General features: G+C 30.5%; 10 protein-coding genes across 10 annotated transcripts; 7 read left to right on the top strand and 3 right to left on the bottom strand.

Annotated features, from left to right (window-relative positions):
* Positions 1 to 252: 252 nt before the first annotated feature.
* Positions 253 to 543, top strand: IGO2 (phosphatase regulator; the record flags this gene model as incomplete). The annotated part of the gene is made up of 1 exon (XM_011276855.1): positions 253 to 543. One exon carries the CDS (start codon positions 253 to 255, stop codon positions 541 to 543), a length of 291 nt encoding a protein of 96 aa, XP_011275157.1.
* Positions 544 to 819: 276 nt separating this feature from the next.
* On the bottom strand, positions 820 to 1,605 carry BN7_2532 (uncharacterized protein; the record flags this gene model as incomplete). The annotated part of the gene is made up of 1 exon (XM_011276856.1): positions 820 to 1,605. The coding sequence occupies one exon, from the start codon at positions 1,603 to 1,605 to the stop codon at positions 820 to 822; it is 786 nt and encodes a 261-aa protein (XP_011275158.1).
* Positions 1,606 to 1,847: 242 nt separating this feature from the next.
* BN7_2533 (uncharacterized protein) lies at positions 1,848 to 2,555 on the bottom strand (the record flags this gene model as incomplete). Its single annotated transcript, XM_011276857.1, has 1 exon — positions 1,848 to 2,555. One exon carries the CDS (start codon positions 2,553 to 2,555, stop codon positions 1,848 to 1,850), a length of 708 nt encoding a protein of 235 aa, XP_011275159.1.
* Positions 2,556 to 3,519: 964 nt separating this feature from the next.
* Positions 3,520 to 4,145, top strand: BN7_2534 (NADH-ubiquinone oxidoreductase 21.3 kDa subunit; the record flags this gene model as incomplete). The annotated part of the gene is made up of 2 exons (XM_011276858.1): positions 3,520 to 3,540; positions 3,606 to 4,145. 2 exons carry the CDS (start codon positions 3,520 to 3,522, stop codon positions 4,143 to 4,145), a joined length of 561 nt encoding a protein of 186 aa, XP_011275160.1.
* Positions 4,146 to 5,453: 1,308 nt separating this feature from the next.
* On the bottom strand, positions 5,454 to 6,767 carry BN7_2535 (DUF3112 domain-containing protein; the record flags this gene model as incomplete). The annotated part of the gene is made up of 1 exon (XM_011276859.1): positions 5,454 to 6,767. The coding sequence occupies one exon, from the start codon at positions 6,765 to 6,767 to the stop codon at positions 5,454 to 5,456; it is 1,314 nt and encodes a 437-aa protein (XP_011275161.1).
* Positions 6,768 to 8,327: 1,560 nt separating this feature from the next.
* Positions 8,328 to 10,007, top strand: BN7_2536 (Proline-specific permease; the record flags this gene model as incomplete). Its single annotated transcript, XM_011276860.1, has 1 exon — positions 8,328 to 10,007. The coding sequence occupies one exon, from the start codon at positions 8,328 to 8,330 to the stop codon at positions 10,005 to 10,007; it is 1,680 nt and encodes a 559-aa protein (XP_011275162.1).
* Positions 10,008 to 12,063: 2,056 nt separating this feature from the next.
* BN7_2537 (Proline-specific permease) lies at positions 12,064 to 13,731 on the top strand (the record flags this gene model as incomplete). The annotated part of the gene is made up of 1 exon (XM_011276861.1): positions 12,064 to 13,731. The coding sequence occupies one exon, from the start codon at positions 12,064 to 12,066 to the stop codon at positions 13,729 to 13,731; it is 1,668 nt and encodes a 555-aa protein (XP_011275163.1).
* A 652-nt stretch (positions 13,732 to 14,383) lies between these two features.
* BN7_2538 (uncharacterized protein) lies at positions 14,384 to 14,728 on the top strand (the record flags this gene model as incomplete). Its single annotated transcript, XM_011276862.1, has 2 exons — positions 14,384 to 14,399; positions 14,472 to 14,728. 2 exons carry the CDS (start codon positions 14,384 to 14,386, stop codon positions 14,726 to 14,728), a joined length of 273 nt encoding a protein of 90 aa, XP_011275164.1.
* Positions 14,729 to 16,371: 1,643 nt separating this feature from the next.
* On the top strand, positions 16,372 to 17,469 carry BN7_2539 (uncharacterized protein; the record flags this gene model as incomplete). The annotated part of the gene is made up of 1 exon (XM_011276863.1): positions 16,372 to 17,469. The coding sequence occupies one exon, from the start codon at positions 16,372 to 16,374 to the stop codon at positions 17,467 to 17,469; it is 1,098 nt and encodes a 365-aa protein (XP_011275165.1).
* Positions 17,470 to 21,914: 4,445 nt separating this feature from the next.
* Positions 21,915 to 22,848, top strand: SUR7 (Sur7p; the record flags this gene model as incomplete). Its single annotated transcript, XM_011276864.1, has 2 exons — positions 21,915 to 21,964; positions 22,101 to 22,848. The coding sequence occupies 2 exons, from the start codon at positions 21,915 to 21,917 to the stop codon at positions 22,846 to 22,848; spliced, it is 798 nt and encodes a 265-aa protein (XP_011275166.1).
* Between the last annotated feature and the right edge of the window lie 1,927 nt (positions 22,849 to 24,775).

The raw sequence follows: 24,775 nt of genomic DNA on the forward strand, positions 1-24,775 counted from the left end.
GAGTATAATATAGACTAGAACTTGTATATAAATTAATGAATTTAATGAATTTTTTTGATATTTAATTGTATAATATTGGAGTGTTATATAGCCTTTATATGTTCGCGAAAACATCTGGGTTACCCTCCTAGTTTTGATCATGATCATTTGCCATTGTAATAAATTAAGTATGACTTTAATTCAATTGACATCAATTCAATTAAAACATCAATTAAATATCAATTAAAGTATCAATTGAAACAATCAACAATCATGTCCAACATTGACGAATCAAAATTATCACCACAAGAATTAAAATTATATAAATTATATGGTAAATTACCAACAAAAAATGAAGTTTTAACAAATAAATTACAAGAACGTAAATATTTTGATTCTGGTGATTATGCTTTAAATCAAGCTGGTGTTAAAGATATAAATACAAAATTATCAAATAAACATTTAAATCCTCAAGAAATTTTAAGAATTAATAGAAATTCTGTTAGTGGTACAAGTCCTGGTAAATCATCATTAGAAAATGAAGCAAAATTAGATGAGAAATGAAGGAAGGACCTAGGTGGTTTAGTTTAGCTGGTGGTTTAAGTGGATGAATAGCTAGGGGGTTCAATTGGTTTCTTTGCATGTTTTATTATCGTTATATTCTTTTTTTTTTACTTTTTTAACAATTTTTAACAACTTTTTTTTACAATGTTATATGTTATATAAGGGGATGGGTGCTTTACATATTTTAAATATTATGTCATTATATCATATATTGATCATTAAATTTATATTTATATAAATCACTGTAGTATACAATTGAATCTCCTTTATCGATTTCTATTGAAATAAATATCTTCCAATTTTACCAAATATAATTAAACCAAAAAAGAAAAAATTTCCTAACCATAACATTATTGCACTAAATTCATAATCTTGATTCCAATTTTTTGGTAAACCTTCCAATACAACAACAGAAAAACTTGCAATTGAAGCAATTGTAACACTTGTTAAAAATCCTGATAAAGTACCATCTAATAATAACCATAAACATGGACTTAATAATGACCATGCAATTGAAGCTTGAATTGATGAATTCCATTCAATTTTTCTCACTGCAAATGAAACACCTAAGAATGCAACTGAAGCTCTAATAATTGAATTTGAATCAATTTTTGTTTGAATTTTCCCAGATTTTAAATTAAAGATATAATCAATTAAAGGTTGAATTAAACCAAATATGATTCCCTCAATTGAATAAATAACCCATTTTGGAACTGAATCATGGAAAACAAGGGCATTACCTATTTTAATACCAATTTCTAAAGGTTTTGAAGCTAATTCTGGAACAAGGATATGATTATCATGAATATGTTGACCTAATTGATTATATAAAATTCCTGAAATACTTAAAATAAATAATGAAATGATGATTTTGGTAAAAGATAAATGATTTGGCTTGTTATGTGAAATTTCATTTTGTAATTTGCTTTGATTTTTAGCAATATTTGAATTTAATGAATCATAAATTTCATTATCATTATTATCTTGATCAATATCATTCTTGTTATAAATATCGTATAAAGGTGAGCTAACGTCTGATTCTTTGAGAACGTCTTGAGACATGGCTGGATCAATTCTTTATTATAATATGATTGTTAAATAGTTGTAATTGTTGATTGTTTGTTATTGTTGAGTAAAAAACAATTTGGATTATTTCCCATCGTTTAAATATTTAGAAATGAGTATCGGTATGGGACACAGACTCATAATAAGAACTCATATTTTACCTACAAATAATGAACATAGTATATGATAATAATTGTATAAATATATTCTATTGTATAGCTAATATCTAGATCTATAATCTAATTGTTTTTTGTTTTTTCTTCCACTTGTTTACCATAAATTAAAGATTGAATAGGTTTATGTAAATTATTTGAAATTTGATAAAATAAAAATCCAAAAACACCAACAATAACAAATATGATAACTCTTTCCTTGGTATCCACATTCAAGAAAGGATAAGGATATGAAGCAGGTGGTTTAATCAAACTTTCCAATAAAATCCAATAAGATGAAGTTAATCCAATAACTAACCCAAAGACAATCTTGGAATTAATATTAAAATTTTTAAATTTAATTAAATAATAATCAATTGATAAAAAAGTAATTGGGAAAAGATGAATACTCATATCAATATATAATGGTATGAAATTTTCAGGTTTAACACCTTTAGGTATAATTAAATAAATGAAAAAAATTCTTAAAATCCAATAAATTAAAGCAACTAAAGTTTCCAAGATGATTGTTATAGCATTTAAATAAATATTCAACCCTAATATCAAACTATTTGGATAAATAACAGTTATTATATTTGATAATATAGTTATTATGGTGAAGATTAATGATAAATTTGTTAAGAATTGGAAATGACCTGCAGATTCTAATTCTTTTGGTAAAGGTAATGAAAAAATTGCATTTAGTGCTAATGAAGTTATAGTTAAACCAATTAGATTAAAGAATAGATATGATTTATGATTAAGTCTATTTATTTTGGATAATGGATGTGTCATTATGATCTTGAATCTTGGTATTAATATGATATGATATTGACTGTGTATATCTTTGATTTGTTTAATAGTTTACAAATTTCAGATTGAACTAAATTTTAAAAAAAACGTTCTGGAAATCTAAAATTCTATACCGACTTTTTAACAGAATCGGAATCATCATTTAACCGAGGAATTAATAGCAATTGAAGTTAATTATTTAAACATTGGTAATTATGTTATTATTTAAATGTTCATGTTATTATTGAATTTATTTATTTGAATTATTTGGACTTTTTCCCAATTTAAACCAAGTTTATACGATGATTTTTGATTAACTTCATATAATATAATAGTAATACAATTATTGTTCATTAAATCATTAAACACATAATATTAATTGATAAATCTATTGATAAATCTATTGATAAATCTATTGAGTATGTTATAATCGTATCATTATATTATAATCCTTGTTATTTCTCATACCAACAATATCACAAATATCAACATTAACAATCCTATGAAAACCATTGGAGTTTTATTTAAATCAACATCATATTCAAATTGAATAGAATCAAATATATTTGTATTACCATCTTGATTACCCGTTATCAATGATTTAAAGAATGATATCAATGTCCTTATCTTTATGATTAAATTATCATTATTTATTATAAATTTCAATAATAGTATTAGACATAAGAATTGTAGTATATATTTATATTCTTTATAGAAATCTTTGATTTGATTTTGTTGTGATTGTTTTGATTGAAGTGTGGACATGATTGATTATCAATATAATGATTGTAGTTGTTGATTGTTGATTGTTGTTATACTTTCATGTTTTTGTATTGTATTTGCTTAGTAGTTGAAAATTCTCGAAAAGTCAACAATCATCAAAATCAACAACCCCATAAAAATTACAATCTCATACAATCATCAACAAACAACAATCAACAACAACATCAACAAACTACTACTAATCATGTCTGGTGGTCCTGTTCCAGTCTATAAAGTGAGTAAATCATCATTTACTCTTTGACTATCACTATACTAACAGATTATATCCAGAAATACACCCAAGGTTCAAGGGGTATATGGGAAAAAATTAGACAATTACTTGTAATTGTACCAAATCGTTCCACAGGTAATCCTGTTATACCATTATATAGATCACCACCACCAGGTCAATCTCCTAATGGTAAATATTATGAAGACCCTCATTCAATTCCAGCTGGTGATATCGTGGAAAATACTTATTTTAATAGAGATTCAAGAAGAAATTATCCCCAGTTAAGTTCATTTGATCAATTTAAAATTTCTGGTTTATTAAAAATTGGAAATTCTGTGGAACCAAGAGTTTCAATTGGTGAAAAAGGTTTAAAAGAATTAGCTTTAGTGCAAGATCCTTCAAATAGGGAAAATTATTTATCAAATTCTTTGAAAACTATTAATCAAGGGATTATTGATAAACAAGTCTTGGGTGATAATGGGGTTATTGTGGCTCCTAGTTTAGGTATTACTCAGAAAAGATCTGTTCATTTGGTTAATCAAGATGAACATGGGATGTATCCTGAAAATTATCCTGTTAGAATATTTAATTATCGTTGAATGATTTATTTATTACTATTTATTACTTATTTATTACTATTTATTACAATACACAATTGATATTTATTATTATATTATATTAGTGTATTTCTATATATTTGTATATATCATGATATTGAATTGCAGTATCTACTTGAAGTGAATCAGATTCTTCCTAGACCAAGCTGGCGCTTAGCAGCTTACCATCTGAAATGAAATATCAGTACATTTTAATCTCTTAATGTATATTTAAGAATTATTGTTCAAATCCTAGCGATCATGATCACCTAGTGATATAACTTATTCATAATTTAGTTTTAAAATCATATTGTAATATACCAAGCAATGAAGGAATTTAAAAGACTGAACATGATTCCATTAATTTAATATGACGGTAAAGATATCTAAAGGATTGGTTTAGCAATATCAGCTAGATATCTTTTTACTTTCAATCAATGTATCAGTAAGGTAAACTTCTAATTACAGATTATCATATTAATCAATGAGGAGATTATCAATTATATTTATACCGAGAGTTATTATATGCGAACTGATATCAATTTTGATTGTTAACATATGCGATCAACAATCAGTACAGATACATAAATATAAGAGGTGCATTATCTTTTGATATTCAGGCGTTTGAAATTAGGACTGTTTTACCAGAAAGAGTGGAATTCAATAACTTGTTCTTATCATATTCAACTAGTAAGTATCATGGTTATCACTAATTGAATGGTTTCTAATTGATTATAGTACTAACTTATAGTCATATGTGATAAAACATCGTTTATCATATAAGTTTTAATTCAACATTGAGAATTGTTATATGATCAGAACCATCAAAAGAATATTTCAACCGATCATGAAGAGAATCAAAAGATTGTTGAATTAAAGAAGTGAACCAAGATTATAAACAGTATATATGTGTAATCATCAGCACTGGGAATAAGGAGAGACACTGTGTAAGTGTGAGCACCGGTGATAATCATTTTAATACAATACGTCTTGTTTTATAAGGTGATTGAACATTGTCAATTAACAAATTATTGACAAGTTATTGAATTGAGTATAGAATGAATATGAAATTAGTGGCTAGGTGATTTGATAATTGATGGTTCATGGTGCTTTCATTAATCTAATTCACAAGAATAGCTGCTTAAGTTATGATATATCATTAAAATACATTGGTATTAGAGCTATTACAATCATTTCAAAATCAAAATTATTAAATTAAGACATATAAGCAAGAATTATAAACATGTTATTCAAACCATTTTTTCAAATTATAAAAAGATGAATTGTCAATTAAACATGGATCACAGCCCATCAAACACTTTCTGAACTATTATGATCTTGATGAACAGCTTGATGTTTTTCTCCATCATTATAATATCCATTCCCAACAGTACTTTGTTCATCACCAACAACACCTCTATGCTTAGAACTCAATTTATCAGGTCTATAAAATCTTAAATCAACACGTCCAGTTAAATATAATACATTAACTAAAGTTTCTAATAATCCAAGCATTATATACATAACAACAGGTTTAAAAATCCAAGATTGTGAAACTTTTTGATGTTCTAAAAAACATGAAACACATCTAAACATTGATGAAATAAATAAAATTAATGTTGTTAATGAAATAATTAAAATTGAATGATTATGTTTTAAATTTTCTCCCCGACATTGTTGAACTGAATTAATTCTTTTGATGTCGTTATCAGTTGTTGCTGTTGTTGAATTTAAACGACCTCTTGTTACACCAGGACCTGGAATATGAGTTGAAGCAATTATACGATGTGCACCAAATGCATTTGAATCACGTTGTTTAAAACTTGATTCAGCCTCCCTAGCAGAATTTTTTGGTACAAAATACCAAATTGAAAAAGATTCAATCCAATAAGGTTGATAAATCCAAACAGTTTGATCTTTTGAAGTTGATGGAATTAAAAAAGCAGCTAATACCAAAACAGCAGCTAATGAAACAAACAAAACACATAAAACAGAACCAGCTTGCATAACTTGTTTACACATCTTGAAACGATGTTCTGAAAGGAAATATAAATATGGAATACATTGTCCAATTATAGCCATAACAACAACTCCAGTAACAACAATATAAACTAAATACATATTAAACCAAAAAAATTTTGTTGAACCTAAATGAGGATGTCTCCATGTGAAAATTCTTTGTGCAAGGATTAAATTTAAACCAGCTAATAAAACAATTGGAATTATAAGGAAAACTTCACTAGCCATACCAGATTTCATTTTTAAAATATCTTTAGCCCAAACAATTCTCAGGGTATACCCCAAGAATCTCATAAATGAATAAAATGCAAATCCCAAACTTAACCAAAATTTATGACCTCTAGCCATATTCCTAGTGAATATATAAAGATGAGCCAAACAAAAAATTAAAAAAACAACAAGAAAAATTGCTGAAGGTGCAATATCTTTTGATGTTGGATAATCACCAAATATTGCCATTTGTTGACCTAAAGTATAATCAACAATCCAACTTGGTAATTTTTTACCAAGGAGTCCTTGGGCTCGCTTAACAAGGATTGTAACTCCTGTACCATCTGCTGCACCATTTGTTGAAGATTTAAAAGCTGCAATTAAACTTGAGGACATTTTGAAATGTTGTTTTATTGTACTGATATAAAGATTAGTGGATAATATCAAGATCAATATCAGGAAATATTGATTTATATATTTATTTATTATACAATTAAAGTTAAGCAAATTTCAACTGTCAATGATTAACTTTGTACTTAATTAGTACAATCATTATTACTTTTTAACGATCTTAATTGCTTAAAATGGTTTAAAGTTTTAATTTGAAGGGATTTTAAGGGTTTAAGGAATTACAGATTACCATCTAAATTGTATTAAACTTGGGGTAATTTATCACCATTTACATATGATTACTTATACAGCTATTAAACAAAAGTATAGTAAATTAAAGGTTTATTTTAATAACCGAATTACCCCAAATTAGTATAATCTTCTCGGATGAAATGATTATCGATGATTTTCATAAGGTTATATAAGTTTTGTACTTTAATCTAGTTGCAGATAAAGTGTATTGCAGTATTAAAGGGTATACGGTTATATTGAGTTTAAAGTATTTGTTTGACAGGATGTCCAGCGATTATTATATGATTATATGCTTTGAAATGAAGTAAATGACTTAGATTGGAACTAGAATTAAAGTGGTGCATGATACAGTATTTATATAGTTTATGAGATTAGATGATACTTGACAGATGATTTACTTATTGTTAACACACTATGATCAACTAACCTTACAATACACACTAAACACGGCGATTTACAAAGGGCTCTATTTCAATATAATAATACGAATCATTTCCCCAGTTTATTATAAATCACGGTACTCTGAATCACAATTTAACAGCCGTGCTTATAATCGTGTCTACTGCTCAGTGCTTACCCCATATGTCAAATGTCACACTTAGTAACCCACAAACAAAAGTTCATCAACACAATAAAACACACACTATAATCTAATACATATATATCCATCATCGCATAACGTTTCCTGTCTAATTCTAATATCAATAATATCATCAAGTCTTGTGTCATCTAAACTGTCTTGTCAAGTTGACTCTCACTGATAATAATTCTGATAAGCTGTGATCAGTGATCGCGGAGTCAGTCACCTTTGAAATTCGGGATTTGAAATACATTGCAACGCGTTAATCGTCAAACAATAAACTGATTATACGAGTATACAAAGATATGAAAAACATTCAGTTCATACTTTTATAAGGAAACATATGTTGTTACTATTATGAAATCCAACTCATAAAGTATCTCAATCATATCCTGCTTTCCTCTCATTGGTCAATCACAAGATCAGCCTAGTATTATCAAAACTTCCAAGACAAAAAATAAAATTAGAGGGGTCATTCAAAAATGAATTCTAGATTATCATCTTGGATTTCTTTGAAGCTAAAACAAAATAATATTCCATTGTAATTAATTGTTCCTGTTAACAAACGGCTATGACTTAATTAAGGCACTTTTATTTTAATCAGTTCAGATATCATAATAAGGTTTGGATAATCATATCCGAACAGGTTTATATCGTTTATATATAAGTTCAATTGGTACCAAATCTTAGATTATATCAAAACCTTCAATTGATACATAGAGCATACTTACAATATGTCAATACGAAATATAAATTCAAATAAAGATGAAAAATTCATCCATTCAAATTCAACAGAAGGTTTAGAACAAAATGAATCATCAACTGGTTATATCGATGATTTAGAATCTCAAACTGAAAAAGATATAGCTGATGAATTACAACAAGGTTTAAAAGCTCGTCATATTCAATTGATTGCACTTGGTGGTACTATTGGTACTGGTCTTTTTGTTGGTTCAGGTGCCGCATTAAGTTCTTGTGGTCCTGCTGGGTTATTAACTGCTTATTTAATTATGTCTATTGTTATATATTTTATTATGAATCAATTGGGTGAAATGGTTTGTTATTTACCTACAAAAGGTGGTGCAATTTCTGATATTGTTCAAAGATATGTTGATGAATCTTTGGGGTTTGCTACGGGTTGGATTTATTATTATACTTTTATTATATTAGTTTGTACTGAAGTTACAGCTGCTTCTATTGTTATTGATTATTGGACTGATAAAGTTCATATTGCAGTTTGGATTACAATTTTCTTACTTGTTATTATTGGATTAAATTTCCTTGCTGTGAAATATTATGGTGAAGCTGAATTTTGGTTTTCTTCATTGAAAATCATTTGTATATTGGGTCTTATTATCCTAGGTATTGTTATTTTTTTTGGTGGTGGACCAAATCAAACTTCAATTCGTGGTTTTCAATATTGGAATAATCCAGGTGCATTTGCTGAACATTTAAGTTCTGGTAACACTGGTAGATTCTTAGATGTTTGGACTGGTGTTATTAAATCAGGTTTTGCATTTATAACAGGTCCAGAATTAGTTGCAATTGCCGCTGCAGAAACTAAAAATCCAAGAAGAAATATCTCGAAAGCTGCAAGAAGATTTGTCTACAGATTAATGTTTTTCTATGTCATTGGTTCCTTGGTCATTGGTATTATGGTTCCATCAAATAATAAACAATTATTAAATGGGTCAAGTACTGCATCTGCTTCACCTTTTGTTATTGGGATTCAAAATGTTGGTATAAAAGGTTTAAATCATGTTATTAATGGTGCAATCTTAACATCGGCTTGGTCTTCAGGTAATTCATTTTTTTATGCTTCAACTCGTTCTTTATTATCATTAGCAAAAGCTGGTAAAGCTCCAAAAATTTTCCTTAAAATTAATAGATTTGGTGTCCCATGGGTTGCATGTTCTTTAAGTGCCGCAATTGGTTGTTTATCTTATTTAAATGTTTCAAGTGGTAGTGCTAAAGTTTTCACTTGGTTTACAAATATTTCCACAATTTCTGGGTTTATTGGTTGGATTATAATTGGGATTGCATATTTACGTTGGAGAAAAGCAGTTTTATATAATGATCTTTGGGATCGTGTACCTTTTAAAACTTATTTACAACCTTATGGTGCATATTTTTCAATCTCATTAATTTCTTTAATTTGTTTAACAAATGGTTATGCAACATTTTTTGATTTTAATGGACCAGATTTCATTGCTGCTTATATTACATTACCTGTTTTCTTTGGATTATATCTTGGTCATAAAATCTTTACAAAGAATTGGAAATTATGTTATCCAATTGATGAAGTTGATGTTATTAGTGGATTAGATCGTGCTGAAAAAGTTTCTGAAATTGCTCAAGCTAATGAAGATATTCCAACTACTTGGTATGGTAAATTTTGGTCATATTTAATGTGATCAATGCATATCAATATTATATATATTCAACAATCTGATTGATTTTATAGTTGAGCTGTCAATCAGATATGGTGCTCTGACAGTTAGTTGATCTACACTGTACTTGAAGTTCCATATTATAACCATATATTACAATATTCATGTTTCTCTTTTCGTTGTTTTTAGTTCACAAATGATTTAGCTGGAGTTAAGTTTTCTATACCCCATATTATAATATTTTAGAATATAAGATATAAACTGTATGATTTCGTAGTGAATCGCTATATACCCTAGCTGTAGTACAATGAATTGCTTACTCTCTTGAGCTCAAGTTACTTATACAACGGTATTTGAACAAATATTGATATATGTACGCTTATGCATGATAAGATAACTACATAGTAATAAACTTTAATACATGATTTGAATCAATCAGCTACCACTAGCGATGTGCTAATGTCATAACGTATGAGATGTGGTAAATATCAGCTATATATTGGTTGTAGTTCAAGTCATGGCCATGTATAGAAAGGTAACTCATGAATATCGTCTAGCTAATATATATTATACAAATTACTATATTAACGTATAACATGATTAGCTGCTCTGTATACATAGTCTATATGCCTACACGATATCCCATATATTAACCTAGCATGAGAACTAGTGTTATATTTGTATCATCTATAGTATCAGCTAATCATGAATATTGAATTTATATTGATCGTCCGATTGTTGATTAACAAGCTGTAGCTGATCAGGTTATAATTCCAATTTTCAAATAACCGTTGCTTTTTATCAATTAAGATCTACTGATATGGTTGTATGGTTGTATGGTTGTATAATATTTCCTTTAATATTTTCAATTATATGACACCAAAAGTTGAAACGATAGCAGATCCCCAGTTATGTATTGTACTATTGTACTCCGTATAAAGATAGTCATGAGATACGAAGGATCCAAGATTCTGTATTCGTTAGCATTAAATAATACGATCCACATGTCGGAGTTGTACTGCAATAGATCATGATAACGAAAAAGCGGGTTCTATTTTGTGTCATTTTATAGTACGATTCTTATATACTGAATATTTAAACGAAGTGGAAATCAAAAGTTGCAGTTCTATCAATTCCCGATGATAAGATACTGCACTAGATACACAAGGTCTAGATTTTCAGCTTTTGCTATATCCCATGAATTCTATAAAGTCAGAAACAGTCAAGTTGAAGTTTCACAACACTTAAACCTCTTGAACAACCATATATACTTACTTACCGGTCTATAGGGTCTACGCTTATTCTTTCACAATAGTAGTATATTTGCGCTCCGCGCGGTGCTATAAGTCAGACAGTGAACTTAATAATATTTGTACCTTGTTGGAGCTTTCAAATTTCAACGCCTTGGCTGATCTGAAACTTAACTTCTACACGGCATAATTATCACTTGGCATCTGCCAATCAGATGGAGGAATTCTGGAATATGTGCTTGATCAAACGGATTAATAAAGTGCTGACTTTTTCTACTGAGTCACCAGTACTGTTTATTTTATAGAGTATGTCATGAGTTAGACTCCACGCGTACTTCACTTGATCTTTGAGCTACAAACACTTCAGTTGCTACTAAGTAGAGCAAGAACAGATCATCACAAGAGTCTTTATTAAAATGTATAAAGGGCGTTTTATTATCTGACCATCCTGGTCTGTTGCGCGCGCAATCGGGCTCTTTTCAAGCTTTTGGCCAATTAAAATTCCGATTGATAACAGCGATTCTTTAACATGTCAGGCATACAAAGTAATTTATCGTAAAAAATTTGTTAACTGATTGGTTTCAAAAGAAATAAAATTTGCATAGGCTTATCATCTTCATTCTGATAAATGTTCATGACACAATATTATTTATCTTTTGACCCCAACGTATCTATAATTTTATATGTTAGTTGTTTGTGATGATTGAGATGATCTTTTTCATATCTTGAAGTTTATATATAACGTGGGAGATCCCATATTTATTATAAACAACTTTATTCTTTCATACAGTTTAATAATATACTATTATAGAATCACAGACATTTTCAATATGTCACACAGTATAAAAGATGAAAAGTTTAATGATAGCTTAAACATAGCAGAAGCAGGAACTGGTGATTCATCAGCTGGTTATATTGAAGATTTAGAATCACAAAATGAACATGATATTGCTGATGAATTACATCAAGGTTTAAAATCTCGTCATATTCAATTGATTGCCCTTGGTGGTTGTATTGGTACTGGTTTATTTGTTGGTTCTGGTTCTTCTTTAAGTTCTTGTGGTCCAGCAGGTCTTCTTACTGCTTATTTAATTATGTCTACTGTTATTTATTTTGTTATGAATCAATTAGGTGAAATGGTTTGTTATTTACCAAATAAAGGTGGTGCTATTTCTGATCTTGTTCAAAGATATGTTGATGAATCTTTAAGTTTTGCCACAGGTTGGATTTACTTCTATACTTTCTTTATTTTAATTTGTTCTGAAGTTACAGCTGCTGCTATTGTTATTGAATATTGGACAGAAAAAGTTCATATCGCAGTATGGATTACAATTTTCTTACTTGTTATCATTGGTTTAAATTTCCTTGCAGTTAAATACTATGGTGAAGCTGAATTTTGGTTCTCTTCAATGAAAGTTTTCTGTATTTTGGGTTTGTTAATCGTTGGTATCGTTATCTTCTTTGGTGGTGGTCCAAATCAAACTTCTGTTCGTGGTTTCCAATATTGGAATGATCCAGGTGCATTTGTTGAACATTTAAGTTCTGGTAATACTGGTAGATTCTTAGATGTTTGGACTGGTGTTATTAAATCTGCTTTTGCTTTCATTGTTGGTCCAGAATTAGTTGCAATTGCCGCTGCAGAAACACAAAATCCAAGAAGAAATATCGCTAAAGCTTCAAAAAGATTTATTTATAGATTAATGTTCTTTTATTGTGCATCTGCTTTAGTTATTGGTGTCATTGTTCAATCAAACAACAAAAGATTATTAAGCGGTTCAAGTACAGCTTCTGCTTCACCTTTCGTTATTGGTATTCAAGCTGTCGGTATTAAAGGTTTAAACCATGTTATTAATGGTGCTATCTTAACATCTGCTTGGTCTGCTGGTAACTCATTCTTCTACGCAGCTACACGTTCATTATTATCATTAGCTAAAGCTGGTAAGGCACCAAAAATTTTCTTAAAAGTTAATAAACAAGGTGTCCCATGGGTTGCTTGTGCTTTCACTGCTATCATCTGTTGTTTATCATATTTGAACGTTTCAAGTGGTAGTGCTCAAGTCTTTACTTGGTTTACAAATATCTCCACCATTTCAGGTCTTATTGGTTGGGTCATCATTGGTATTACATACTTACGTTGGAAAGCAGCTGTTAAATTCAATGGTCTTTGGGATCGTGTACCATTCAAAACCATTCTTCAACCATATGGTACCTATTATTCTATTGGATTCATTTCTTTAATTTGTTTAACAAATGGTTATGCTACATTTTTTGATTTTGTTGCTGCAGATTTCATTGCTGCTTATATCACATTACCAGTTTTCTTTGGTTTATTTGTTGGTCATAAAGTCTTTACAAGAAATTGGAAATTATGTTATCCAGTTGCTGAAGTTGACGTTCTTAGTGGTTTAGAACGTACTGAAAAAATGACAGAAATAGCAAAAGCTAATGAAGATAATCCAACAACTTGGTATGGTAAAGCCTGGTCATGGTTATTATGATCTTGAATTATATTTTAAGTTTGGTAGTTGAACTACCTGTCTAATGAATAATATTACTAGTATTTGGGATCATCAGTTGATCTATTGGTCTCTTATACAACATATAATATGTATATAAATTGTTTTGTTTCTGTTTTTATATGAGGTTTTGGTTTATACGTACTAGATTGATAATACTATAAATAATAATTATAATTATATTCCTGAAAGCACGTGTAGTTTTTAAAATCACCTCACAATATTGTTGAAAGACACTAGCTTATCCTCCTAATTATTAATTATATATCGAAAAGATCGCTTTCAAAATTCAGAGTGATCTTGATCCAGTTGTTCGAACTCAAGTCATTTTCGACTAGCTTGTTAGAATTTGTAATATTATTATGAACGTCTAATGGATCACACCAGATTCTCTCGACCTACAGCTCGACACTAGCTAAAATACATTAAATATCAGAGGCAATAGCAGATCAAACGTCTTATATACACACTAGTATGACTTTGAACAACTTCATTACAAAGAGACACTATACAGCTACCCACCAAAGCTACAAATTACCTTATATATATATATATATTGGAGTTTGGGTACTATAATTGTTTAAGATTTCGTAAATGTATCCTTATGCATGACCAGATCTTAGACCAAAAAACCATGATCCAGAATGCAAGTACTAACTAGTAACTAGTAACTACTAACCTGAGTACTTACACTCAGTTCTAACCATGGGATTAATTGTAAGCGAAGTTGATAAGCCATGAAAATAATAGTGTAGAGGCTTTAATTGCTTTGTTTAAAACCCATATATCAAATCTAGAGTACGTCGTTTCAAGGCCCATGACTAGCTATGCTAATGCGAAGCTCAAGAAGACCCATTTGTTTACAAATTCTTCATTATACGGGTATCGTCAACTTCAAGATACGTCGTATTTAATACCACCATGTAAATTCCCAAATCATAGTGTTGAACAATGGGTATTCAATCTAATAGCGGTCTAAATTCTGATATTTTTGGCCATGGCTTGTAAATATATGCCATTTTGTATAAAAGTACAATTAGATTCTCGAAACTCTTATATATAGAATGGTCATAAATGTCAATACTCAATTGGTACTTAGTACAGTCAATCGATAAGACTTACGTTAAACGTGTAAGCTATTAGTTTACCGCCACATTTGAGTTATTAGTAACATAAGATAGATACTTGAAATGTTTTATTAAGATAAATCAACACTCAAGATATATAGCTCTAGGAAATTAAGTTCCTTTGTAGTTGTATACATTATACAGCATATTGCAACAAACTGGACTTACTTCAATAAGCGTTATACCTGTTTTGAAGTCCATATCTAATGATCTTTAGTGAATATGGAAAGCCACTAGCCGAAATCTAATACCCATAGAAACATTCCTTTGCCTATAAGAAAAACTTGAAAAGCACAATCATCGCTCAAAAGTTACACGAAGGGAGAAAACTCAAGACTTTGCTAAATGAGCATCTGCTTTTAATGTCTTTACATCAGAAGTCTTAGCATCCAGTACTAGCTTAGCACTATCTTCAGATTCCAACTTCCAACCACCAGAAGCGATTATCTTTGTCTGTATTGTTGCGTATCTGGTCAAATTCTCCAGCGCGTTATTGTACTTTAGTGCACTTTGAAAATCGAAATGTAAACGCGGTTCACTGTTTGGACTTTTGCAAAGATCTCGTTTGTTAAGTGGCGACTTGCTCTACATTACATGGGTTTTAATTCCAACTTTTGAGAAGCTGATCCAATCAGGCGAATGGTGTTCTTCGGTGCTCAGTTAGTTTACTCTGGAAGAAACAGTGGTTGTTATCAAAATATGAGGTAAAGAGTGTTATTAGGATGTTAAAGATCAGCCCTCAACAATATGGAAATCTTGTTAATGAGGACAAACGTTGAGGCAAAGGGACCGGGATATACAACTTAAGCTCACAAACTAATCTTTACTTTCTGGGTGGGTACCTGGTCTGGTTATGCATAAATTCAATCAAATACCTTTCTAGAAGCTCTTTCTAGAGGGACTCAAACTGGACTGGAGACTGGCACTTGTAAAGAAAATGCAGTTGCAAATCAAACAGTTATACTGCTACAAATAGACGGTGTTTGGCAGAAGAACCAGAGAGATTTTAAATTTTGATCATAGAGAATGCTCACTGCTCAGCTACCAGTTTATGTTTCTCGCTTGGATACCTTCTGACCTTTGAGATATACAAATTACCAGTTGCAACATGATATATGTCGCCGAATTGCGGAAAGAAATTACTAAATATATGATAGCCAAGTAAGAGAATGCGTGTTCAATTCAAACCATTAACTGGATCGCCTACATTGATAATATGCAACAGGTTACATATCAAGATGAACCGTGTTTTTTCTTCCAAAAAAGGGACTTATCAAAAATTTACTGGCAAAAAATTATATATTGTTTTCTTGATCCCAATATTATTATAATCAGAGTATATTTGGGTTTAAAATCTTTCCTAATATATTCAAAAACATACCATTGAGTTTCACATTTCATTTAAATTTTGGTGCTATAAAGAACATTCCGATCAAGGATAAACAGGTAGCAAATTCTTTGGAATCTACCAATTGGGACCCAATTCAACTCCAAAATGAACTCACAAGATTATTCAGATCCTAATCAAAAGAATCAATCAAATCAATATTATCAACCCTTCACAGCTCCAGAAAATTTAACCCAAATACCACCACTTATAGATCAAGTATCTCATCCTTACGTCCCAACAAATACAAATGTTTTCCCTTCTTCAAACGTTCCATTTGAAGGCCTACAAGCTGGTAATTATCCCATCAGACCAATTCCAGATTTAGGATATAATACTTTACCAGCTAATCCATCACCATATCCATATTCCTCCTTTGGAACAACTATGACAACAACGAGCTTTGAAAGCTTTAATCAATCAGACGATGGTATTTATAGAGCCACAGGTCCATCAGAATCCCAAATTCCTAAGCCTACTTCAATTGATAATCGCATCACAAATTTAAGCTTACCATTTGTCAATAATGCTAAGCCAAATACAATCCCAATTGCACAGAATGAACCATCAGCTACATTTAAATATAAAACTTCTTCATTATCATCAAGTGATGGTATAAATAAGCCTTATAAAAGACCAAGAAGGAGGTCCGATCAGATTGATCGTTATTATAGTTGCACTTTTGAAGGTTGTACAAAGAGTTATGGAACTTTGAATCATTTGAATGCACATGTATTATTACAGAAACATGGTCCAAGAAGAAAACCCAGTGAGTTCAAAGAAGTGAAGAAGATTGCAAGAGCAAAACGGAAAGAACAACAAATGCTCAAAAATATTAAGGAATTTTCAGAAAAGAATAACTTGATGTTCATTCCACTTAATCAAAATCAAGCTATAGCAAATGCTAATAATGTATCAAGCAATTCAAATCAGTCAAGTCCAACTGAAATATCCGAATCAAGTCCTGAAACGTTAGGCTTTACAACCCCTCAAGTCACACAACAAACACAACCAATGCATTTAAACTATAATTATTCAGCTGGTTTGAATTTTCAGGTAAATGAGCAGTTCAGTGAGCAGCAAGTGAATCCATCTCAACTTCAACCAATTCAAACAAACTACAAAGCTCAACAAATACAAACCCATCCACCCCAAGCCCAAAGCATCAAACTAGAATTCCCAGTGCCTAACTTCAAATCCACATAACAAACTTTAATTCATTTATCATATTGAATTAATAGTTTACAAATTATGTTTGATATTGGAAATATCAGACGAAACCATACTGAGATCATAACTTAGACAAAAAAAAAATTATATACATAAACTGGTGTTATATTCGGCTCTTTTCTGGTGTTACTACTTTTCCTTCCTTATCCTATACTTGTCATGATCATTTATTTATTAACGCAATTAACGTTTGGTTTTTTCTCTTTTCAGCAATTTTGAATATACGTTCTACTTCCATTCATTTCAAACAAGAAATAAATATATTTATATAAACGCTCATGTAGTATGTAATAATAATATTAACGTGAAATATGGTATGGGCTGTTACATATTATCTACGTCTGTACTGTATCTCAAATCTAAGTGATTACTATATATTGAAATGATTGTATCTTTATATAAAAATTTGTATAACATGACTAGATAGCGCTAGCTGATCATTTACAACAGTTAAAATTGAATGTATTTTCAACTGATGAGGTTCCACCATTATATATAGTGATATAGCACATAGCAAATAGTAGGTAGTCAGTCAGACTGTGATAAAGCATACAAATCAATAATCAGGATTCAGAGGGTATTTACAAACAGAATTAGATTTGAGAAAGATCTTCTGTAAAAAAGTGTACCCACCCATAACTTAAGGTTAACATGTTAACATATATATAGCACTTCAATTATGCGGTATACTGCGGCCTTCATGTCGGTATAGCTATTGAAGCCGCTAAAAGTTTAGTCTCGCAAATATGATAAGCAAAGTTCAGTAGTTTTCAGTGACCAAAGGATTGGTAAAGATAAGTGTATTCATCTTAATGTGCCTACGGACGATGGTGGACTAGGTTTTCTTTGTGAATAATTGCGCCTTACACTTGTAAGTTGTAACAAATCATAATTCTGGTTGTAGAGCATGTCAACTTGAAATTAATTTCGAATATATTTTGTTACTTATGAATACATCTATATAGCTTATATTAAAGTAATCAGACCTTTTTAGACCCTTCTAAAGCAGTGAAGCTTTTCAAATATTAAAAAAGTGAGCCTTAGGTTGCCTTTGAACTAGATTATAGCGCCATAATCATGTTGTAAGAATTCTCGCTTTTGTTAAGTCTATAGCTGATCTCAGACTAACGATCTAGGTACCTGCTTAAACCAGAGATATTAGGACCATATTATAAAGCCTACTTAAAGCCGGTTTAACATGTAATGCTAATCTTATTTAGAGACATCTTCTCAGATTTTGAGTACCCTAGAACTAAAACTATAGGACGTGGTAACTAGTGGTGATCTCTTACACATGAATCGAAATAAGAACACAGGCGGGAGACGAAAATGTATGATTGTATCACTTGTATATCCAAAATATGTAAGAAAAACACAGTAATAGCTTATCAAAAGCAGTTACATCGTATCTTCTAGTGAACGCGTACTAATTCATTTATCAAGGTGTGTTCCCCTTAGTTCATATCATATTGAATATAATGTACTATAATTCACAAACCTTTCAGATCGGCTCATTATGAATATATATTTATTGAAATACAAGAAAGGAAAATCAATACGTTATAATCATTCCAGCTCTATAAAGAATGTACCGTGTAAGTTGAAAGAGGACTCTATAATTAAGAAAATCGAACGCTGAATAGAGCTTAAAAGTTGTATTATGGTCCGTCAAGCCTGTCAGGTCATATGTATGAATGTTTAGTTTGATATTTTAAGCCACCCTCAACTTTATCATGCGTTGATGTAAATTCCTACTTCTTAATGATCACTTGTATCATGTGAGCTTTAAACATTGAACTATATTTGCACAATAAAAGCTGTACATATATATGAAGCTTCCAACTTGCAAATTCTACTCACATATGAGACGAAGTGAGCATGAATTGATTTAAAACTAATCCAGATAATTTCATATCAACTCGTGAATAAGAAATGGGGTCAACATCTAGGTATAGAGTAACGTTTGGTATTGGAATCATTCAATAATCAGAAGCTTTATGAACTTTTTGAAGCGATTACCTGTCATACCCACACTTTTGTACAATAGAAAACTTTTGAAAATTTGAATATTATGTAGTTGCCTTGAAAATTGCTTTCTGAATTACATGATTTGTTTGAATATTCACGTGTAACCAAATTTCAATGTTATCCCTTAAAGCTGCCGAGGTGTCATATCTTCAACCAACGCAATCAACTAAAGGTAAAGAATTGATATACAATCCAGCTTGATCTCAAGACATGTAGTTGTATATCATGTTACTTAATTCTGATTGATGTTTTAATATGATTGATCAACTTGCTTAACTCTTAAAATTAATGTTTAACCGAGAACTCATGAACATATATTTTCTACTCAAAATTCAAAGATGATGTTGCATTTCCAGTTCAAAAGCGGAAAATTCAATGATACGATCATATCTCATAAGCTAAAAGAACTAAAATTATCGTTGTTTTAGCAACTCATTTCAAAGCTTCAGCGGCTAACAGCTAGCTGATACAAACTGACTTAAATGTTAATAGCGAATAAATGTATTATTAGACATTAATTACCAAAATTGAGCCTACCAATAACCGTACCTGAATAGTTTTTTCATCGTAATAAAGTAACTATATTCCATAATTATTAGCTATAAGTATAAGTTGTCTCTTATTGTCAGTTACTCAATAGATTTAAACCAGCTAACAAATTGTTTTCCAAAACAGCTGACTATCAATTTGGTACATTGAATTTTTGACAATTTCTGTAATCTAAAGATATATTATGAATAAAAATGAATATTGATGTTGAAATGCTGATTCGATTAGTTGAATGATAAGCTATATCTAGCCTATAACCTTAGTTCTATATCGTTTACCCGCTCTGTTGAATTAATCAAACACAACTTATAATCATCACAAATCATACCTTATTACCCCAGATCTGGTAATATATCGCCAACCCAACTTTAAAACGAACATTTGATCGATTACACTCATAATCTTTTGGTATAAAAGTCAACAATGCATTTAAATCATCGCGAATTTCTTTCAAGTTTTTTTCTGGCTATGAATGAAGTTTTATTTGAACAGCCCGAAAGAAAACAAGGCGCTGCGAAGCTGCGAGTAATTTATGTATTCAATTGAACAGAATAAGATTAGATCGAACCTAAAATCAATCCAGATATGAATATCGTGAATATCAATTGACCAATACAGAAACTCAACTGATCTAAACTTTAACACACTCGTACTGTACTTGGGAGAACTTCTAAACACATACAACTACGAATTGATTGCTGAATCTACGCTGGAAAATTGGAACCAGCTTGTTCGAATGGCCGATGCCCTAGGCGAGTAATCCACAAGTAATAAAGTACGTACGTACTGAGCAGCACAAATTTCTAGAAGCGTATTTCCGCTGTAAGGCGACAGCAGGGAACTTTTTTTAGCTCAAATCTTGACATATGAGCTTTGTAGGTAGATTAAGGTAGAAGGAAGATGAATTACCTGGTACTGCCTATAGTTAATTAGAAGAAGTTGCAGATATTAAAGTAGACAGTTCAAATCTCGAGTCCACTGAATCTTGATTTCTGGTAGAATGAACTGGGGCTTAATGGAAGTGATCCTGTATCCTGTATATAACTTACCTTTTTTGAGGTTAGTTGTATCTCGCTTGAATAATTAGAGTAGACGCATATAACGTGAGCAATGCTACTTCATAGTATTCAATTTGATTGTTCTATATATGGCATCAATTACTGGTGTTAGTGAGAAGACGTAGTAACCATACACTCCTTCACAAACGTATTTCAAATGCTTTATGAACATCAAGATCTACTGAGACCTCCTGAGTATCCTATATGGCTTCTTGGTATCCAATCCTGCCCTTTGTTTGTGATTATCCATGTTGAATGCTTTAAAACTGAAACTAATTTCAATTTGGGATCGACTTATGTCATAATTGAATTTGAGAATAGGTGCTCTGACAACAAATACTCATAGAGAATACTTAGCGAAATCCCAGCTCTACAGGGTATCAGGTATAGTTAACAAATTATTTTGCACCCTTGAAAATCCCACTTCCAAAGGTCAATGTTTACTCAATCACACTTCCCGAAACGGAACACTTCCGGAATAGGAAACCAAATTGTCCGTTTTTGTTTTGATAATTTGTTTATTATTACCATGACAACAATTACCAAATTGGGGAAATTTCAAATGAGAGTGTTCCTAATGCTGGCGCATTTCATTTTTTTGCTTTAAAATTATAAACATCTCTGTGAATTTGCAAAGAAGAAAAAAAAGTCATCATCTTGAACAACAATTCATTTATAACTAAACTTATTTCCTTCCTACATTTAGTTGTTTTCAAGATTTTAAGAAAACTTTTTGATAAATTCTTAATTCACAATCGCTTTATAAAAAACAATTGATTCATCAACATGAGAGTGAATTTTGGTGCTTACATTGCTCAAATAATTTTATTAGCTGGGTAAGTAAATTTTAAGGGTTAAATTTTAGCTTAACAACAAAAGAAAGATGAATTACTAACTAAAATTTTATAGTTTAACTTTGCTTTTAGTTTTCATCGTTTTATCAGGTTCAATTGAACATTTCCCAATTAACAGATTTTACTGGATTGAAGCTGATACATCTGATATTAGTGGTGCTCCAGATATTTCAAGATGGACTTTTTGGGGGTTATCATCAAAAGATGGTAAATCTAACAAAAGAGAACAATTAGCTCCAGCTTACCCATTCTCACCAGTTGATAACTTTGATACTACTGAAAATGTTCCAAAAGATTTCCAATCAAATGAAAAAGTTTACTACTACTTGTCAAGATTCTCATTCGCTTTCTTCTGGATTGCTTTAGCTTTTGTTGGTGTTTCTTTATTAATCTCAATCTTTTCAGTCTTTTCCTATTCAGTCATTAAAGTTAACTCATGGTTAACCACTTTAGCTTTATTATTTGATGCCGGTGCTGTTGCTTTCATTACTGCTGTCGCTGTTTTAGGTAGATCAGCTTTCAAAAGTGACAACAAATACGTTCATTTAGGTCCAGCTTTATTAGGTATTGCATGGGCTTCAGTTGCAATTTTAATTATTTTATTCTTCTTAACTTGGGGTGAATTAATCGCTGCTTCTTACAAAAAACATAGAACTAGAGTTCAAAATGAAAAAGCTGAAGAAAACAACGCTTATGTCCCACCAGCTCAAAATGATCAAATTCCAGCACCACCAGCTCAACAAACTCAATATGCTAATGAAGACCCATATGCTACTCAAAAACAAGAAAACTTGAACAACACTGATAGTGGTATTAAATTCTTCAAAATTAGACGTCATAACAAAGAAGATGGTGAATCTGTTTAAATTCATTAGATGCTAAAATTTCCATAAACATTGTCAATTAAATTGATTTTTTTATCAAATAATGATACCAAGTCCAATCATTAAGTTGATTGAACTTTTTTAACCATTTTATTTTATTTTTTTATATCAAAGATATGACAATATATCCGTTTTAATAATAGTACCATTAATTTTTTTTTATACATCAATCAAATATTCAATTCAGGATTATATTGTTTTCAAAATTTTAATAAATTTTTCTTGCTCTACAGCTGATTTAATTGGAACAAGTTCTTAATGCATTTATTATATTACATTATGAATAACTTGTGAATTATGATTGTATTGATTGAGCTTGTTTTCCACTCTTTTTTCCCCTTTCATTTACGTTTTTTTTCCCCCCACCAATTTCTTATTAATATTGATGATTTTGATACCATGTATGATTTTGACATTTTACAAACAGTTATTTCTATTATCAGTCCTTGGTATAGTTGTATTATAAACTTTGAATTATACGTTGATCATTTGAATTTTAAAAGTAGTTGATCAAAATTGAGAACGTTTATACTGCGGTGACCCGTAACAACTTTCGCATACTGTTACGAAATTCGACTGTCGCGAAGGTCGGGTGGCAAAATTCGAACAAATCGAAATTGAAATTATTTAGCAAATTTTCATAAACCGACTTGAACTTGTACGGTTTACCAAAACATAAACAATAAACAAAGCGCTGCTCTTTGACACATTTTATACGTGATTTGAAGAGATATAGTATCAACATTGAGTGGTAACTGTTGGCTTAATAGAAATTGGTGGTAATATATTTGTGCTAGTGATTTGGATTGTTTTCCCTGAAATTTCGTTGGTTTATCCCTTTATATAAACAAGCAATAGGTGTTAAACTATAGTATACCCACATATCTTTTTATTCAATTAATATTTCAATATGTCTTCTAATCTTATGAATTTTGATAGACAACAAGAACATGCTTTTGATAATGCATTGGTCCAAGGTATTCAAGCTCTAGACAGTTATGATGCTTCTCAAGTGCCTCAACATCTACAACAATCTCATAATCTATTAAGACACCAACAACAACAGCAACAACAGGTTCAACAACAAGTTCAACAACAACAAGCCCAACAAGCTCATGCCCATCAACAGCAAAATATTCAACGTTTAGATCATACAAATGATCAACACAATCAAAGACTCCTACAACAAGTTCCAATTGATCCTTCTATAAATGATAGTGCATCTGAGAAAGCAACAGCGGCAGCAGTAGCAGCTACAGCAGCAGCAGATTTGATTAATGTTAGAAACACTGCTCAGGCAGCTGTGGAATCATCAAACAAATTGAGAAGTTCAAATTCTACAACACCATCAGGTCCAAAAATCACAAAACCAAGAGTTAATAAGCCAGGACAAAAATTTGGTGCCAAAAAGAAATCATGGGTTTGGAATTGGTTTTTACAAGATCCAATTGATTCAAACATTGCAACTTGTGATTTTTGTGGTAAAATTATTAGAAGATTGGCTTCTGATAAAGGTTCACCAAAAAAATTAGGTGAACATTTGAAAACTCATAAAATTGATAAAAATTCTATAAATGATAAAAGAGATTCAGTCATTGTTAGCGATGCTAATCGTCATTATTTTAATACTTTGAATGCTACAAACCCTTTCAAACAACATCCTTTAAGTAATGAAGCCCCAACTGATGCTACAACAAATGATCCAGATTCTCGTGCACATTTACAAACTTATAATCGTCATCCATCAACAAGTACATCTCAAACCACAGCAACTTCAACAGCTGATTTTACAACTTCATCAGAGCCAACAAATTCATCAGGAACAAATTCAACAAATAATCCTAATTTTGATAAATCAGAATTTGAACAATCACCATATACTCAACCAAAATTTCAAAAAGATATCATG

This window comes from Wickerhamomyces ciferrii, contig 00060 (genome assembly GCF_000313485.1).
Source record: "Wickerhamomyces ciferrii WGS project CAIF00000000 data, strain NRRL Y-1031 F-60-10, contig 00060, whole genome shotgun sequence".
In the NCBI taxonomy this organism is placed as follows: Eukaryota; Fungi; Ascomycota; class Saccharomycetes; order Phaffomycetales; family Wickerhamomycetaceae; genus Hansenula; species Hansenula ciferrii.